The 20,522-nt window shown below is 35.6% G+C and overlaps 2 protein-coding genes across 2 annotated transcripts; one reads left to right on the forward strand and one right to left on the reverse strand.

Annotated features, from left to right (window-relative positions):
* Positions 1 to 664: 664 nt before the first annotated feature.
* Positions 665 to 2,421, forward strand: LOC140035058 (probable WRKY transcription factor 65). Its single transcript, XM_072074495.1, has 3 exons — positions 665 to 983; positions 1,148 to 1,300; positions 1,428 to 2,421. The coding sequence occupies exons 1-3, from the start codon at positions 844 to 846 to the stop codon at positions 2,011 to 2,013; spliced, it is 879 nt and encodes a 292-aa protein (XP_071930596.1). The 5' UTR covers positions 665 to 843; the 3' UTR covers positions 2,014 to 2,421.
* A 9,998-nt stretch (positions 2,422 to 12,419) lies between these two features.
* LOC140035059 (ras-related protein RABA1c) lies at positions 12,420 to 19,373 on the reverse strand. The gene is made up of 2 exons (XM_072074497.1): positions 18,954 to 19,373; positions 12,420 to 13,105 (listed from the first exon to the last, which is right to left on the reverse strand). Exons 1-2 carry the CDS (start codon positions 19,172 to 19,174, stop codon positions 12,670 to 12,672), a joined length of 657 nt encoding a protein of 218 aa, XP_071930598.1. The 5' UTR covers positions 19,175 to 19,373; the 3' UTR covers positions 12,420 to 12,669.
* Positions 19,374 to 20,522: the final 1,149 nt, after the last annotated feature.

Below are 20,522 nucleotides of genomic sequence, written 5' to 3' on the forward strand. Positions count from 1 at the left end.
TTAATTCTCTTCAAGATGTTTTTAGTGATTGTTTACTTCATGAGGAATTCATATAATCACCACAAAAGGTGTACATCTTTGTGTATGTTTGCTTAACCTTATCTTATTCAATGAACCAAATTATTAGAACAGTTAAAATTTTATTGGAAATCCTATCCTAATCACAAGTTACTTAATTTGCAACTCACAATAAATACCAGTTTACCGCCCGTTGAGATGCATCGCTATTATTTAAGGCTTTAATTATTTGCCGGCTATATAAAATTTTTCAACTACATGGAAGCAATGAATACCACAAAACCTTCCCAACAAAGTTAAGAAGTTTTTTTATTTAAAAAAAAAAGAAGAAGAAGAAGAAGAAGAAAGTACATGGAAGGATTGGGAAAAATAGTTTCTAATTATATATTACCACTATACTAGGAGTAGGAACCAAAGGGGGTCCCAATATGATCCAAAACTAGGCCCCCCATTAATCACAGACATAATACTATATCACAGTACACAAATAACCATCAGCAGTTGCTTTCACGCTCATAAATTAATAATTAGACTTTGGATTATTTTCACATTTGCTTGCACGTCCTCTTATAAACAACTGTATCATTCCCCATCTGTCAACATTAGGACCCAATATTAAAACCCCAACTAATCTTTCCCCACTTTTCCCTATTTCTTGTTCTCATCAATCTCTCCCTCTTCCTTCCCTCTCCCACCCCCTGCTCCTCTCTTTCACTGTGTGTACAACCAGTTGCTCCACTTCTCTCTTTATTTCTTTGTTAAGAAAACCATCATTTTACAATTATCAACTTCCCAGGTTGTAGAAGATTTCAAGTCGCTGGTGGGATGGAAACTAGATTTGCGAACAGCCCTTTAATCAATGAGCAAGAAGATTCAGAAAATTCACCTGAAAATAGTGGAGATTCTCCACGTTTTTGCATGCTTAACGACAGCAAGATGACTTGTACTTCATCCCCTAAGAAAAGGTTTGTATTTTGTAACAATTTTTCCCTCTGTTCTTGTTTCTTGTCCTGGTTGATTATGAATCTCTTTTCCATTTTTTCCCTCTTTTTTGCATTTTTTTTCAAAAAAAAAAAAAAATTTATGCTGTGCATGCACAGTTTTAATACGTTGTTGGGACTTGTTACAGTAGCAGGCGATCCATACAGAAAAGAGTGGTGTCCGTGCCAATCAAAGATCCTGAGGGGTCAAGGCTCAAGGGTGAAATGGGTGTTCCGCCGTCCGATTCTTGGGCTTGGAGGAAGTACGGCCAGAAGCCCATCAAAGGCTCCCCTTATCCTAGGTATCCGCTTACAACATAAATTAATTCTTGAATCTGGCAAATTAATTTCCTTACATTATCTTAAGCATGCTTTGAAATGAATTCATGAACTTAACTGAAGTTCCGATTTATTCGCTGATTCTTGCAGGGGATACTATAGATGTAGCAGTTCGAAGGGGTGCCCGGCTAGAAAACAAGTCGAAAGGAGTCGAGTTGATCCTAATATGCTCGTTGTCACGTACTCTTGTGAGCATAACCACCCATGGCCGACTCCTAGAAATCAAAATCATCACAACCAAAATCAGAATAGTTCTCCGTCGATTAACAAGGCAACAAAAACAACATCTACAAAGGGTGAGAGTACAAATTCTGCAAATTCAGATGAAGAGGAGGGGGAAGAAGAGGAGAAGCCTGCAAAATTTGCTAGCCAAGCCGAGCTGAATTCGGATGAAAAATTTGTGCCCTTAATTTCTAGTGCAAGTGACTATGGTTGGTTCTCAGAATTTGAGTCTACTACGTCTTGCACCATGCTAGAGTCTCCAATTTTGACTGAGGCCAGGGTGACTGATGCGGACTTGGCAATGGCTTTCACAATGAGAGATGATGATGAATCATTTTTTGCCGATCTTGGTGAATTGCCGGAATGTTCGACGGTTTTCCACCGGGGAATGATGGAGAGGGAGGAGGAACGCCGGCGGCACGGCTTGACACCTTGGTGTGGGACCACAGGGTGATGAGATCAACAATTAATTGAGACACCCTATACTTGTTTTTTAGTTCCAATCAGCAACATTATTCGAATTACTATATAATTGAATAGAAATTTGGGTATCGTGCTCCATAAGATGCCCTAGACCTCGAGGAACAAAGAAAATTGAAAAAAATAAAAAAGAGATAGACTTTTAAATTTTTTTTTGTTGCATTTAGTTTTTTTTTTTTTTCTATTTTTCCTAGGTTTAAGTGTAGGAAGATAGTGAGAATAAAAAAATGTCCACTAGGAAACTCTGCTTTAACTTCTCATTGTAATTAGCTTCACGCATGGATGATCCTATCCTTATCCAACGGCTAACTTTCTTGGCCTTTTTCTTTTGTACTTTAAGCACAAATTGAAAGAGATCTTCTTGGCATTGTAATTTGATGAACTTCACAAGTCTTCTCTTCAATTAGTTAGTATAGATTAGATGTTATGAGATTTCCCCCCCCCCCCCCCCCCCCCCCCCCTTTCTCCCACTTAGTTTTGATCCACGATTTTGAAGTAATTATTTTATTTTCACATGAACAATTGAAACCTCCAATGGGCAGACATAAATTTCTACACGGGTATACAAAACTATAGGCTGCTTATTGCTTGTACTTCAGTAGAAATATTTATTAAAATTTTGGGTAAAATTTTATTACTTTTTTTTATCACGCATGCTTTTTTTTTTTTTTTTTTAAATACTTCGATAATATATTGGTGAAACTTGAATGAAGATTCATGGAAGATTTGAAAACATTTTTTTTTCTCCTTTTGCTTTTAGATTTGAAAACATTGGTTCAAATAAAGGTATTACTGATAATTAATTCTGTAATTTTTTTTGTCTTGCTTGACTCTGGAATATCATCCCCGGATGATGACTAGTTCAATTCCTTAAAGCAACACATTACTTCTAGATAGCGAACGGTCAGCCCTCGTGCCTGACTTTCTCTTAGATATTTCTTGTGTGGAAACTACAGAGCCTGATTGACTGACCACAAGAAAGCAACACAGAACATAAATTCTTGCAGCTAATAATACCGAGTGCCTATTTTCCTTCTTCCCTTATTTTTTTTTTGTGAGATCAGAGCCGAGGTTCCATTTCATGGAAACCATCAGCAGCCAATTTTGCCAACATTTGGAAAAATTACTGCATGCTTAGATACCTAAAGAATATTAGCTAAGCATGTAATTACACCAGGTGTTTAATTGTTTATTTTGGTTTTTTGGGAGGAACACAAATAACCAATTTGGTTGGTGAATCAAAAAAAATTCAATATAAGGTACGGATATATCTATGAAGAAAATACAATAGCCAACAAAAAGTTGGCGGTTGTTCAAAACTGTATATTATAGCATTTTTCTTGAAATACCGATGCAATTTACTGTACAAAAGATCTAACTCATGCTTGAGTTCAAGGAGAAGATTGTGATCTCTGGTAAACACATTACGCTTTTTAAACATCGTTTTATCTCAGATACATTATATTAAAAAAAAAATATTACGATAAATGAGACTAAAAAATATTTCCAAATAACTTTGGATCCAAACAAACCTTTTTTTGTTCTCCTGATAGATCATTGATTTATTATCTTTAACCCTCTTAGATCCACCGCTTTTCTCTTTCTTGGAAAGGACAAGAAAAGTTATGGCAAAGGAGAATTTTGATCCGCAGGCTGAGGACCTCAACCAACTCTATTGGAAAATAACAAAGAGACAAACCAGATCCAAGACCAAAAGTAATTGTTCCCTTTTTTCCTTTCCATTCAGTAATGCACATCCTCAGTCCCCATCAAAGCAATCCTCAGCCCTAATACAACTTCTTTTAAAAGCTGGCAAGTTGGGCAAACAACTTTCTCATCACTTAATCTAGAGATGTGACTAGCAACTGATTGGCTGACTGTTCACTAAAGTCAAATGAACAGGAAAATTGACTTTAAAGCAATGATGGCTGGATTCAATTGGTGAAGGTGAGCACCAATCATTTTGGTAATTATTACATAAGCAGTCCTTAAAATAAGGCGGTTGCACATGATTTCTTTCAAATCGCCAAGCTTATCTAGCTAACCCCACATTGATTAAGGGTTAATTATCAGGGTTACCTCACTTTGCACCTCTCGAATAGTATCAAATTGCACTTTGTACCCTGAACTATTAATTCATAATTTTCTACCTTCAACTTCTAATTATTCGGCATACCCTACGACTAACAAAAATTCGGCAAATTGAAGTAGATATTTTCCAACCAATTATTTGTAAAAAGGCCCTTTCAACATACGCTCTTAGTTGTTCTCCAAACAATATTTGGAAAGGCGTGATTCTTCCTATCCAAAGCTAACAAAAGGCTTGATTCTTTTTGTTATTATAAATTTTTTGAAGTCCTCTCTCTCTCTCTCTCTCTTCTATCCAAAAATAATGCATTTATTAGCTTTGTGTGGAAGGGAAAAAAACGCACATTATCACAAACTTTTTAATAAAAAAGGCATCTTAAGGACAAAATTGGCGGCATAGGAGTTTAGTTGATCCCTTTATGAATCATGGACAGATGAATTCTTCTATAATTTTTTGAAACTTAGGAGTAATGGATTGCGAAAAAAATAGATGTTTAAGTTAGTAAAGTGCGAAAAATAAGTTTTAGGGTAAAGAAGTGCAATTTGGGGAAAGTCAAGGTTGCAAAGTGAAATTAAACCCTATCACAATTAAGAAATAAATTTACCCTATTTTATTATTTTAATAGGAGAAGAAGATAGTAATTGAGGAAGACAACCTTCATATTATTTTAGTACTAAATAATTTTCATATTAATTTGTGAAACTTTTGCTTGATGTGTTGTTGTCCCCACATGTCACACGTGCATTTCATAGCGTCACATTCGAATCTATACCAACGTCATTGGCTGCTACTAATCACTAACAACTCTTGTTAACCCTTATCCATTAGAGCATCGAATGAATTAAACTAATGGTAAATGGGTTCTTTGTGAGTTAAGGATGGATTAGTATAATAATTAAGCAGATCTGATGTTCGTATCATCTGATTATTTGCTTGTAAAAAGTTGCAGTTTAATTATCCTTTAAAGTTATAGCAGTTTTGAGATACTGTCTTATCCTCCAATCAAGTCGAAATTTTCTCACCAAACTTCTCATTTAGCCTTGTCAATTCTGCAAATCAATACTTCAATAAGAAATTTGGCAGTTCAAAACACAACATAGGAATCAAACAAATCACAAGAATTTTCTAAGCTTTCTTAGTATGATGGTAATACATCGTAAGGGTGATGTGAGGTGCCATTTGGTAAGAGGGTTTTGAAATGAGAAATTGATAACTATTGCTTAAATTCGTATTACTGAATCGTAGGATATTTCTCAACTGGCATAGACATTAACCATGTAATTGTAAGGTCTCTAGTTTAACTCTCCTTCGAAGCATACTTTGCTACTTCTTAAATACCTCACAAAGAAGAGGGTGTGTAAATTTGCTAAAAGCGTCTCCAATTATGAAATGAAAGACGATATGGCTTAGCATACTGAGCAAAATATTTTAGATCTCTTCATTTCTATCTCGGTTTTTGTCTTCAATCTTTTAATGCATGTGAAATATATCTTTTCTTTCTTCTTGTGTTTCCTACTCTTTTTCTTATGGTTGATGGTAAGAATGAAAATTTGTTGAATGCACTCTTTGATTTACGCCAGAATACACAAGGGAATTCCTTGTCCTTTTTTTTTCTTTTGAGAAAAGGGAATTCCTTGTCCTGATAAATAGAATTTCAAGAGTTGGATACAACCCACTGAATTTAGCCGGCTTAGACTGATAGGTTATTACTGGTATGCTTTCAAATTCATTTTCAATGCCTTCAAAACTTGAATGGCACTAGTTTATAAATAGATAGAAACTTCAGAGCTTGTACTAAACGAATCTTTTGTTATGTTCAACTAGATCTGGCTGCTGTTAGGTAAATTAGATTCAGAATGATGAAAGAAGCATTTGCTTTCCCCGTTTCATAATCATCTAATTCCATGAATGAACGTATTAGTGTCTTCACCACCCAAGAATGAAGAAGAAAAACTAAAGAGTTTGGTGAATTATTACGTTCAAGTAGATGAATTATTTATATAGGTGCAAGTTAATAAGGCAACCATTTTGTCCCTTTAACATGTTGCTACTATTAAACCCACGAAATTTGGTATCCTTATGTCAATATCAAACTTTAAACAAGGATGCTCATAACCTTATTTCAAATAGTTTCAAAGATTCTATACCAGTTCTCAAGGGAAAACAGAGAAAAGGAAGCATATTTTTGCTGATGTAGAGCTTTATTTACAGTGACATGTAAATGTGAGTTTGACCAATGTACTGATATGATGAGTTAATAGTTTAGCTGTAATCTTGTTGGACCATAAAACAAATGCGTTACCCGTGATTTATACCCAAAAAAAAACTTGTCAGATAACCTTTTAATATAGGGATAATTTCAGAAACCTCCCCAAAGATTTTTGACAGTCTCAAGGACCTCCCTTGAAGTTCTGAAAATCCCTTATACCTCCCCTGTCAGATTATTGGGCCCCAAAATGACGTCATAGACGTTAAATTGACAGAAATATCCCTGCTATTGAAGTAATATATTCTGATAATAACATGAATTAATTAGTGAAATGAGTAATACATAGGATTAACTAACTTAACTAGAATTTGGATGCAAAATGAATTGCTAATTTTAGTTAAGAGAAAAGACGCCAAAAATAGGGCGCCCATTTGGTTGTTGATGTGACAATGAGAGCTGACTGATCGTTAATTTTGGTGAGGAATAGACCTTCATGAGCCATACTGAGAATGAGAAGAGCATTTGAGAGTTCCAGGAGAAGTGGGAGAGTTGAAGAAATTGAGTTCAAGAAATTGAGGTGAAGTATTGCTGCAAAGGGTGAAGTATTGCTGTTCTGAGAGTATCTGAAGCAAAGCAAGGTTAGATACTACATAACTTATGGCTGATGAAGAGGTTACTGACCGTGAGGAAATTGAGCATGTCTTCTTATTTTCCTACAGTAGCTCTGCATGTCTGCTTGTGTTATTAATATGATCACCTGACAATGTTTTCATTATTTCTGGTTATAATAGTTATAAACTAGAATGTGTATTCATGCATATGTAATGGTGCTGTTTATATGAATCATACAAAGTGATTTGCATGAGGTCAGAGGAGTTATTTTGACATAGTATTATATGTTTGTATTCATTGAAGTTCACAAATAGTGATATCTGATCTTGTAGGATGGTGACTGGTGATGTACATGACATTGTACTCCGTTGTAGAGGGACAAAAGTTCGAATTTCCAATATAAATCCTCAAAATTACTCTTTCATTAATCTGCTGAAATGATGTTGCCGAGAAAGCATTATATGAAATGTCTGGAAATATTAATCTTCTTGTACATAAGAGATGTGCAATACCTAGAACAGAAGCATATATTGATGTGAATGATGATGAAACTGTCCATGATATGTTTAGTGTGTATGAAGGACAACCAGTCATAAATATAGAGATGTTCAACAAGGACATTATCCCAGCTGAACAACCTGCCATGTTGTTGAACAGAAAGAAGATTGACTGCTGTGAGCATGAGCACATAGAAATTCAGAACAAACATTCTGCCTTGGCTGATGATGCGCAAAATGTTCATGTCATTGACAGTCAGGATGAGGGATATGGGGGTGAATCTAGCTCTGATGAATCATGGAAGCAAGGATTTGATGATGACAATGAAGATGATATAGGTGATGAGTTAATGGTTCTGTTTGAGATTTCTAGCAGTGATGAAGATTTTCAAAACTTTTATGATAATGAAACTGGTGAAATTATACCAGATTCTGAATCTGAGCAAGAAATTGACCCTTTAAGAGAAGTACTAAGAAACAAGATGTGGACTTACAATCCAAGGGAGGAGATAGAATTCAAGAAGGGATAACTATTCACTAATGTTGATACCTTTAGAGCAGCACTGAAGGATTATGTGATCCAAAAAAATTTCCCATCAAAAGGTTGAAGAATGAGAAAACCAGGTGTATTGCAATCTGTGATGTTGCTGGATGTACATGGAGAATTCATGTGTCCCCTGTAGCTAATTCAGTAACATTTATGATTAAGACATACACACCTGAACACACGTGTGATGGATAACAAAAATCGTAAGGCCACCTCTGACTGGATGGCCAAGAAACTGCTAACTATGATGAGAACCCATCCGCACTTGTCAAGAAAGGGCATTGAAGTTGAGATGCTAAAATATGGTGTGCATCCTAGCAAACAGCAAGTGTACAAAGCCAAACAAAAGGCAAGAGAAGAGATTGAAGACACACATTCATAATCATATAGTAAACTGCCAAAATATGATGTGCTTCTAAGGCAACATAATCCTAGTAATGTTTGTAAGATTCATTAGGACAAACCAAATCTACTAGTTGAACCAATGTTCCTGAAACTTTTTATCAGCTTTAAAGGACAGAAAAATGGATTTTTAGCTGGTTGTAGATCCTTTGTTGGATTTGATGGATGTCATTTGAAAGGTAGTTTTGGTGGAGTATTGCTGGCTGCTGTTGCATTGGATGCTAATAATAGCATATTTTCCATTGCATTTGCTATTGTTGAGGTAGAAAACAGAGAGACTTAGAGTTGGTTCTTTCATTTCTTTAAAGAATTCTTTGGACCATTCCACAACAATTCTCTCTTAACTGTCATGAGTGATAGACAAAAGGTATTATTAAACACTGAACTTGATAAAATTTGGATAACCTGCTGTGTAGATATGGTAAAAACTACTGACTGCTTTTTGATTTTCATGTAGGGGTTGAATTTTGCATATGAAAAGTTGCTGCCATCTACAATTGGAAGATACTGTTGCAGACATATTTGCAGTAATTTCATGTCTCAGTTTCCTAGAATGTTACTGACTAGTTTCTTTTGGCAAGCTGCTAAGAGTTATGATGCAATTGGATTTAATGAAGCAATGCAAAGAATCAAGGACATAAATATAGAAGCATGGAGGTACTTATCTAAGATTCTAGTTTCTACTTGGGCTAGATATGCATTCTCAACAGAAATGAAATGTGACCATGTCACAAACAACTTCATGGAATCCTTCAATGCTTGGATTGGAGACTTAAGGGGCCAACCAATATTGACACTTGTTGAAGATCTAAGAAAAAAATTTATGAAAAAATTACACAAAAGGTATCAGAAGGCTTGCACATGGATGTCTACTATCCCAAAAAACATCATAGAAAAGCTCAAGGAAATTTCAATACATTCTAGGAGATGTTCATTGCAGATGGCCAGTAAGGATTTGTTTGAAGTTACTGATGGTGATAGAGCATTTATAGTGAGTTTGAACCAGAAGACATGTGACTGTGGAGCTTTCCAATTGTCTGGACTCCCATGCAAGCATGCTGCACTTGAAATTATATACAGAAAATAGAAATTGGAGACATACTGTGATCTTTGCTTCTCAACAGAAATGTATCTCAAGACATACAGTGGCATGATATATCCAATTCCTCACGAGAAGAGATGGCTTCCATTAATTGATGTCATACCAAAAACTGTCCTTCCACCACCATTGAAAAGAGCTCCAGGTTGTCCAAGGGTTAATAGAAGGAGAGGACCTGATGAACCAAGCCAATCTCAAACAAATAGGTCAACCACTATGAGATGTGGCAACTGCAAAACTACTGGACATAATACTAAAACATGTCCAAGAGCACCTGTGAGACAAAAGAGTACAAGTACCTGTGGCACAAACAAGGTTCAGTCTAGTGATTTAATTGACAGCATTGAAATTACTAAGCGAGCTTGTAATTTGTTATCAATTTTCATGTCAGGTTACTCATTTTGCTAGAGGAAAGCCAGGAAGGGGAATTGCAAATACAAGGCTTTCAAGATCTATTCTATGGGTTACAATTCTTTTAGATTCACATACAATTCTTTTCGTATGATGACAATGTCTGATGAGCTAATGCATAGGTGATTTGTGCAGGATCATGCTGATGGCAATGTGCCTATTGTGGTTTCTAGTCAAGGCAACAACCCAAGTCCATCAACTCAATCACCATTAATGAATGCTTACTTGAATTTGCAAACAACAACCAATACTATTAAGAGAAAGATATTTGTTCCTTAATCCCTTTTACATCATAGCTGCACTTTTAATGCTTATTTACATGCCTGTATATTAATACATGCTTCGACCAAAATTTCAGAGAGGATGCCCTTCCAACAAATCTGCTCCATCAGCTGCATATAACCCCAAAAGGAAAACTTCAACAGCAACACCTCAACCAATTGCAGTAATGCATACTGCTGCACTACATCCCAGTGGAAGTGCCCAAATACAAACTGATGTCAACATCAATGTTTCAGTTTCTCATGATTCTTACAATGTCAGTAGCAGCTTCACCTTTTATTAGAATCTGATTAAGAGTCTTTTGTTATTTGGATATCAAAGGACATGAATATCTGATCATTAGTAGTCGACATTGGAGAAATTTATCTTTTTGTTTTGGAGAATATATGATGTTTTTATCATGAATATCTAATGTTTTGGAGAAGTTATCTTTTTGTATCAACTTGGATGCATGAGTGGAAATATTTGGCTGTTGTACATATAAATTCCACCCCACTCAAACCTTTTGTATCGCTACAACTAAGTAGTATGAAATGCTTCTCAACAGAAACTGAAGTTTCATTTGCACTATTACTTGTACATTGTGTTTTTGTGTAATCTGTCATGTGGTATTCAATAAGCAAAACTGGAAGCACATGATAATGAATCTGGTTCTTTACTATTATAAACCAATACTCATTTGATTTCTTTTACAATCAATATAACAACATAGACAGCTAAAAATACAAGGTTCATTATAAGCATCAATTTCACTACGGAGTTGAACTGGACAGCATTCAAATTCTGCACTTGATCACCCCTTTGCATGATTGAATGTCTTTCTACTCTTTGCTTGCTCACTTCACCATCTTTAGACCCTTGGAACCACTGAAACAATATCAACAGCAAAATGTAAATACCTATGAATAACAGGTTCATTATAAGCAGCCATTTCACAATGGAGTTCGACTACTCTACTTTGGCAAACTGTATCTAATCCTCCTTTTGCATGCTTGAACGTTGATCTGTTCTTTGGCTGATCACTTCACCTTCTTCAGGCCCTTCGAACCACTGAAAGAATTTGCAATTTGAGCAGCAGAAATAGAGCTTGTTTGGATTCCTCCAGCTCTCAGAAATCTTAATGCTTGCTTTCCGATGACAATGGCAATATCTATTTCTTATTGAAAATGAAGTTGGAGAATTCCATGATGAATCTACAGACTTGAAGAAGCCATGTGTATCTGTTTGTAGGTAGTTCAGCTTATAGTTGTATGAGCACTTTTGCAGAAACCTCAGCCACAATCCAACAACATCCAATGCTTTCTCTTGCAACTCTAGTAGGCAATTATATAGAGCTCCAAAGCAACACTGTTGTTTCTTTTTACCGTTACAAACAATTACTTTGAGAGCCGTTGGCATGAAGCAGAAGACAATTTCTTGCAATACATCCTTACCTTTTTCCATCAATTTCACATACACCCCCTGAAATTTCAAAGGAACAAGATTCCATTGAAATTTTCAACATAAACATCCTCACTAATGACAATCTTAAGGGCAGAGGTGGAATTTCTTTATTTTCTCTTGCCTGATACACATTTTGTATTCATTGTCCACCTCAATTGGGTTGAATCTAATACTATCTACTTAGTTTTAGGGGAGGTATAAGGGATTTTCGAAACTTTAGGGGAGGTCCTTGAGATTGTCAGAAACCTCAGCGGAGGTTTTTGAAATTATCCCATTAATATAATCACCTTGCTCGTCTCACCTAGACTAGCCCACTTGGATTGCTATTTTTTTAAAGTTTTTGTATAAAAATATACTATAGCACTTTAATGTATGTGAAATAAAATGTAATTGAAAAATATGTTTACAAAAAATGTTAAAAATTTTTGAAAGAAAAAGCATTCCAAACAAGGCCTGATCTGCTCTCTGTGAGTTTTCTTTTGTTTTTTTGGTAAGTAGTCTGTGAGAGTGTTGCGTTTGGATACAGTAATTAATCATAATATTCCCCTAACACGATTTCTTGCCATCTTTTTTTAGCTCAGGTACATTCAACAAAAGAAGTACCATGGTGAATAATACCCAAAAAAAGCTTTCTGAAATAATCTTCAATTGGACGCCCACAAATTTTCAGTCCAACCCAAAGTGCCAGCATGAGATAAGTCATTATTGAAGTTTACTTGCTCAAGATAATTTGGAGATTAGTACAATCGACAAGTGAAGTAGTATGGTCCTAAAAGAGTACACCATCAATGAATAAATGAAAACAACAGGACCAACATTTCATTTCTAACCAAATTCTGCTAGATGCAACAGCAGTCCTGCTCGCTAGATGCAACAGCAGTCCTGCTCAAATATTTAGAACAAAAATAATAACAGATAGACAATTTCCACGTCTATGTAGGCGCTTAATTTAGAAACTTTAGCTACAATCTCAGTGTAGACATACATCCAGCAATTTAAATAAACACCTCAGAATGCTGCATATCAACTTGGTTAAAAACTATGTTGAACAGCAGCCACCTTTCTTCATGGCGGATACATCCTTACCGACATCGATTTTCTCTCCCTTTGATGGAACTGTTCCATTAGCTCCATTTTCACCAGCCTCCATGGCCTTCTTGCTCACTATATGGTAAATCTGCGTAAGGACCTCTGCAAATGCACTATCCACATTGGTAGCTTCAAGTGCAGAAGTTTCCATGAAATAAAGTGATTCCCTTTCTGCAAAAGACTTTCCATCCTCAGTTGAGACTGCCACAAGGTGTCGGAGATCGGACTTGTTGCCAACAAGCATGACAACAATATTGGGATCTGTGTGATCTCTCAGTTCCCTCAACCACCTTTCTACATTCTCAAAAGTAGAATGCCGTGTCACATCATACACAAGCAAGGCACCAACAGCACCGCGGTAATAGGCGCTGGTGATGGCCCGATACCTAGAGATCCAAAGAGATCACAAGAAATCAAAATTATAGCCACAGTTATAAAGAATTTTGTTGGTGGAAGAAGATTTGGCAGACCCCAATAGCATCTATAAGCTGAAGAGGCCAAAAAATTTGCAGTAAAAGTCACCATGAAGCAGATACATCCCAACTGTCACAATTAAAAAGGGCAAGCATTTCAAATACAAGAATATTTAATGGTTTCCCAACGCAACAAAACAACTTACACCAAAATGACAATCAATGCTTTTCAAATTTCAGGTGATGTACAATAGTCAGTTCACTGATGAAATTGCTACAACACAAAAATAATGAATGGATGAATTATCCATGTTATGATTAGTTTTGTTCCCACAGAATTCAAATATTTTAGCCCTTTAACCCGATATTGTGGTATAAACAAGCACAAGACAATGCTAGGACTGTGGTAAAGCATCGTTACTTTGTATTAGCACAATTTTGTAGTAGGCTAAGATTAAGCAAAGCATCATTAACATTTTGACATTCAAGGCAGATTACATGCAAGGTTACATGATGCAGCAGAGAATATGAACATTTCAGCACCATAGGCAAAGGAGCCATACACATTTTTACACAAATTAATAGAACTCTTCAGGGTTCTCTTGTAATTAGTTAGGCTTGACTACAAGACTGACCTTGCATTGTTCTATTTATTCAGCAGTACCTCTGCTCTCATCCATGAATTGCCCCTTACTCTATTAACAGCAGTCTACACCTACATCAATCATTTACTTCAGTTGAATTTCCTGCACATGTAGTCTCTCACCTTTTCTTAAGGTGATCACTATCAGATATGCAATAAAGGCAAAAATGCCTTGATGGGTTCTCTTAAATTACCAGTACATCAACTTAATGCATAAAATTCATCAGTTAACTCTTCTGGTACGATCACAAATATATCTTACTATGTTGAGTCCAACTCTATTGTCTATGTATCCATCTTGCAGACCAGCATTTTATTTCTTTAAGTGCAGTATTTCAATACTTGTGTCTCTGTACTTTTCGCATTACCATGCAGGAGTACCTCTGAGGATACAGTCAATTTAATTTAACAAGGAATATCATTCTCAAGTTCTCCATCCATCGTTGTCAATTTAATTTTAAGTATCTAAAGATACCAAACCATGATAATTCCTATTAGATTTGTCCTTCCAAAATAAACAAAGAACCACCATATCTTTTTCTTTTGCCCACTCGCTGTGTTTGTTCTCATTGCTCGCTCCAGTAAATAGTCCTTTTTCACTGTTGTACACCAAAGCTTTTTTTTTTTTTTTTTTTTTTTTTTACAATTTTGTGTTTTTTAATTTTTTTTAACTCATCCACCAAAACTTCTAGCATGCAAAAAAAAAAAAAAAAAAAAAAAAAATCCTCCATGACATCGTAAAGGTACTAATTGAAGGTTTACAGTGAATCTTAATTCATAAAGTACAAAACTTTGCAGCCTAAATCAATTTCAAATGTATGCATCAGGATTCTCTAGGGCTTTCTCCAAAATAGGAAAATTTTCTACTCCTTCAACATTCATCTTCCACAAATCTGTTAGCCACAAAAAAAATGTAAGAAAAAACAATATTTATATGAGGTAACAATGAAATCCTAATTGATAAACCAACCAAAAGCCAATTATTTTCTAAGTCTCCTATGAAGGAGAGCAATGGACAAAAAGAGAAGGTTGTTTGGATTGCAAATTTGGGAAGAGTTTTTAGGGAAAAATTACAAGAGCACATTCAGGGATATGTGGTGTATGTGAGATAAACAAATAATTAAAATATGTGTAAAATGAATATTCTCGAAAAACAGAAAATTCTCCACCAAAATATGGCATCCATATATCTGGGAAGATAATTTTGCATTTTTTTCCCATTCCTTACTTAGGAGCTTTGAAAGAAAAAAAATTAAAAGAAAACCAAGTTTGGCTACATTTACAGTAAGAGAGAAAATTAAAGTTAGAGTCGCTTGGTGTAGTGGGTTGGCAGCATCTAGACTACTTTAAATGCATGTTCCAATCCATCTTACAGGGACAAGAAGAATGAATCAGTTCAAGACTATAAAGCAGAACCTACAACAAAGTATCAATTCCATCTTTTCCAAATATGATGCACAACTAGCCCCTGCTCAGGCTATCTATGGTATCAAATTATACCCTACTTATTAGAAAACCATCTAAGTACAGAACAGATAAATAATCTTTGAAATCTCATTACATTCCTTTTTTCCTCTTCTTCCTTTTCCGGTCCTTCTGAACTTCCAACCAAAGGAAACAACAATTTTATCTTTTGTTCTAAAAACCCAATCCTTGAGTAAGCCAAGAGAGAGTGGATCAATTGCACGCTTGAAGCCAGTCCATCTAGCACATAGTACTGCTAGAGAGTGAGAAGCCAAACTCGAACTATCAACTCTCAGCAAAATACCCGGCACTTGATGCAAAATGTGGAGCGCAAGCCACGTAACCTGTTACCTAATTAAGAGCTCTTTTACTAAGGTATTCATCTTGACTGCAGTTTTACTTTCCAACAGCATCTCCTTTTTTTATGTGATAGATTCTGATAGCACCTTGTACATTGAGATTCTAAGAAAAAGCCTAATGCAACATGCATCTCTGTGCAAGGAATAAACAGCCAGGGCAACTTCATTTGATATAGTTATTGATTAGTACTTTCATGCCTCAACCCAACAAAGAAAAGTATGCTTCCACTTTAGTTTTTGAAGCATGACTTCCCCCATAACTGCATTCTATATGCAGATATTCATGCACAAGGTTCTTTTCAAATTCTGACAAGCTTTTTCATGCCTCTTTTCAAATTCTGAAAAGCTTTTTTATGACAAGGCCACCTCTGCTGTTCATTTTATCTCCGTGTCCTGTCATTTTATCATTGCATTTGTTCTCACCGCTCTAGTTTCATTCTTATTGGTGGTAAAACCAATTCATGCTACTCCTTATTTTTCTTTTTCATTAGCTTTCACCTGATGTTTTGGTCTGTTTGATTCTATTTCAAAGACTAATTTCCTCTTCTTTCTTTTTCCCCCAACAACCATCCACAATCTGATTGCCTGTGCTTTTGTGCATCTATAACTTTTGGTGGTGCTCTCTTCCCCTCATCACAACACCTACCTTCTCTATTCCTATGACACTAATATCCGCCAAAAGCCCAACTCCTAAATGGCTATTCATTTCAGCTACCTCTCCCAAAAATATTCTCATGACGTAGCCTTTGCCACCTCCAGGCATCATTCCCTCTCCTATATGAATGCCATGCTGCTGGCCAAAATCCCAAAGTAAAACCTAAACTGCAGGTTAAAATGCACCAAACTCGACTCAACTAAAGCTTCCTCTCATGCTATTTGTAATTATGGAGTCAGTTTTTTTAATAATTCATTCTCTCGTGCTATGCAGCATCAATGCTATAAGCAGTGCTCTCTGGCCAACCTAAGACATTCATTTCCCATTGATCCTGACACAGATCCATAAATGCAATTGACTAATAGGGACTAGTCAAGTATTAATCATCATAAATGGAGAATGAAATGGGAGTTTTGGAGATTATTTGAAATCTATCACAAGTTTAAAGGGCCACCTCATGAAATTTAAGTGAAGTCTAGATCAGGTGGATTGAGCTAGTGGTAAGGGCCGTATTTTATCTTAAAGGTTGAAAGAGAAAATTATATAGGTTCTGCCATATAATTGGGTTCAGAGTGCTGCCACGAGTTGGACAGAGAGGTGGGTATCACTCTACAATATCATAGGGCTAAGACTAGTGGATGAGTGACAGGTGTGAATGAGTAAAAGCTAGCATCTGTCAACATAGGAGGCTTGTCAGGAGGGAGGGAGAGAGAGAGAGAGAAGAAGAACAACAACAAGAACAAGAACAAGAACAAAAAGAAGGGTGCTTTCCATCACATTATTAAGCAAAATGAGACACAATGAGATTACTGTTACAACGAACACTAAGCCTGTCAATGCATAATCTACACAAGGCGATGACCGTGAGAAGATATTCCCTGTTCTGGGTAAATGAAAAGGATATCACCAGTCTGTCACTTGAAAATTTCTAGTACAATGGAGCTTACCAGCTTTTACATTATATTTGTCATATTATCTGATACAAGAACCAGTAGTAGATTCAAATCAAACTGGAACTGGTAAAGTTCATGCAGTAGGATAGAGATTTACTAAAGCAATTGAAATAAGGCTAATGTTGCTCAAAAGTGACACAAGACACCAATTAATGTAAAAATCTTAATGTACAAAATGATTTCAGTAATGAGATTCACGATTTTACATGCATAATTACTAGGCAGCTCAATTTATCTAGCCAACACCATCAATATTTGAGAATAATCAAGAATTCTTGTTCTCTGCATCCATCCAATTTGTCTTAAAATTTCCAAATTAAACTCCTTGTGAAGGACAAAAACATTTTAAAGAAAACCTACTTTCTGTACCTCATCAAAATTTGCCTCCAAGCACACCAGATTTTACCAAAGATGCTTCCACCAAAATCCACCAAAAACAAAACTACAAAACGAGAATCTAATTGTGGTGCTATTACAGAAGTAAAAATAGATTATATAAATTCCAGATGCCTCTTTAGTTAACACTTATTTCAGATCATTTCATCTGAAATATCACAAAACCAACACTCATCACATCCATCTTTCTCCAATACGTTGTATTGGTTTAGCTAACCATACACTTGCAACAATCACATAGCAGTAAAATCAACCTATAGTCAAAAGGATGCACAAAGACCCATAATTTGCATTAGAGATACAAACATGACATCAACTTATATTCAAAAGGTAATTATTTCGTGATGTGCACATATATATCACGACATATTTTCTTATTTCTAACATGGACCCAAGTTCAGGATAACATGCCAAAAAGTTTACATAATTTAACTGTTAAAGGGACATGCAGAGAGTTATACTTCAACAAAAAGCATAATTCCCTACTACAACTACAGATAGCTTAGAAGCATCGGTGCATTATTGCAAGTAACTCTTCATTTTGTGAATCTATACTATAGGTGCCCCGCTTACTGCTTTCCCTATAAAGTCATTCCAGTCATTTTGCGAATCTAACGCATAGTCCTCTGCTCCACTTCTTTCCCTATAAAGTCATTCCAGTAATACCACAGACTACAATAGTTTCTGATTTAAATTTTGCATTAATTACTCAAATATATTTAAATAACACGCAACAAAACCAAACCTCCATTAGCAAACTGAGCATGTCCCGTCACAGCACAACTTCAGCAACATTACCACTCCCCTAACTGTAAGTAGCCTTAGCAACCAAGAGAAGAAAAAAAATCTTCCGCACATCTTATTAAGTTTCCAATCCTCGCCCCAATGAAATTGGCAAAGTAACAAAACAAGCAATACCAATACCCAGCAGGACAGTAAGATCTATGAACTCGTAAACAAATCAAAGCAGGATCTACCATCATTGAATGCTACTGAAAATTTTCAAGGACACCTTGTAATCCACTTGCAGAGTGGATCTCAAAGGCAATATATCAGCATATTACCCTTGATCACCACCATTTTCAGATCACAATCAAACATTAGAACAACATTGTCGAGATTCTTCAGATCTCTAAGTTGGCAAAACTGTGCCTATTGAATACCCAAATTCACCAACGATCCAAAATTAGCAACTTTTGGACAAATATCCACCTATCTTGACTAGCATTTGTCCTAGAAACAATATCCTCCCTCGAGAAAAGCATCATAAAAGACTAGAAAAGCAGACAAATTTGAGCAATCTAAGAAAAACCCAGATCAGAAAAATCAAAATCTGAAAGGAAAATGTCACCTTTCTTGGCCAGCAGTATCCCAAATCTGAGCCTTGATGACTTTATTATCAACATTCAAGCTTCTGGTAGCAAACTCAACACCAATTGTAGACTTGGACTCAAGGCTGAACTCATTTCTGGTGAATCTTGAAAGCAAGTTGGACTTGCCAACACCTGAATCTCCAATCAAAACCACCTTAAACAGGTAGTCATAGTCATCTTCAGCTCTGTACCCTGCCATTACTCCTCAATCTACCCCAGGTCTACTAGTACAGAACTACGCTGACTACTCTACTGGTGAAATAATCAAATAGAACTTTAAGAATGAGATTTCTTGATATTTTTGAATTAATAAAGCAAATCTTTTCTGCTCAAGTAGTGGGGTTTGGAGGAAGGAGTATTAATGAATGATTTCGTATGATGTTCAGGTTTCTCTCTCCAAAGCCTTTTTTCTTGGATTTTGATTTTTGTATATCCTTTTCTTTTTTGTTTGTGTTTCTTTTTTGACTCTATTACTATTATGGGTTGAGTGGGAAATGGGAATTTTCTTTTTTCTGACTATTTCCATTTTTAATGGAGAAGAATAATATATACTACGTACTACTTTTCTCTTGACCCTTTCAAATTGAGTAATTTGAGTGGGAAAAGAAAGAGACTGCTGTCTGCAACCTGGCAAGGCTGGATTTTAGGGGGAAAATGAGGAGAAATTAATGGTGTTTTATTTTCTTAAAAGGTCAAATATTAAAAGAAGTGAAAAGGACATCACCAACCTTCTCAACAGAATAAAATTGGACGGACCCTTTTAGGCTGGTTACAAATACTGAATTTAGTACGCTATCCCACCCCATTTGCCTGCAAAAATGGACCATACTTTGTTCATACTAAGGCTAATGTGAATTTGGGCTTGAAATTTAAGAACATAGCTCAAATAAGAGTTCCAAATGAGAGTTAATAAAACATCGTCTAAACGAAGATGGATTTGTAAGTTAAACCAATTCCAATTGAAGCTTGGTAGCTTTAAGCAAGGACGGGGACACCTCCTATAATTTTTTCGAAAATCCTACTTTCATACTTCCTCCGTTCCACTTTGACAGTTCTGGTTCTTTTTTCACACAATTTAATAAAAAGTAGTTAACTTTGTTGGAACAATCAATTTAGGTAGCTATTTTTCTAAAATACCCTCACATTAATTAGAGTACAACTTTATGAGAACTTGAATTGATGGTAAAAAAAGAATCAACTCTCATTAAATGTAGTAGGTTTATAGTAACAATAACTTACATTGAATAAGGGTATTTCAGGAAAATTAAAATACAACAATATTATTCAATTGGAAAATAGACTACAATTTGGGACAGACGAAAAAGGAAAACAGGACTATCAAAGTGGGACGGAGGGAGTATATGTTTTATTTAGAATAACTTAATAATATCCCTCCTTATTTTACCCTCCAACGTAATTAATAGTAATCTTTTACGCCCTTTTTTAATATAACCTTAACGTAACATACTAACCTCTAATCTCTTAAATAACATTTGTTGTTGCGTAACACTTGCATTAGTAGAGAGAAGAATGGTGGAGAGTTTGAT

This window comes from Coffea arabica, chromosome 2c, assembly GCF_036785885.1.
Source record: "Coffea arabica cultivar ET-39 chromosome 2c, Coffea Arabica ET-39 HiFi, whole genome shotgun sequence".
Taxonomy (NCBI): Eukaryota; Viridiplantae; Streptophyta; class Magnoliopsida; order Gentianales; family Rubiaceae; genus Coffea; species Coffea arabica.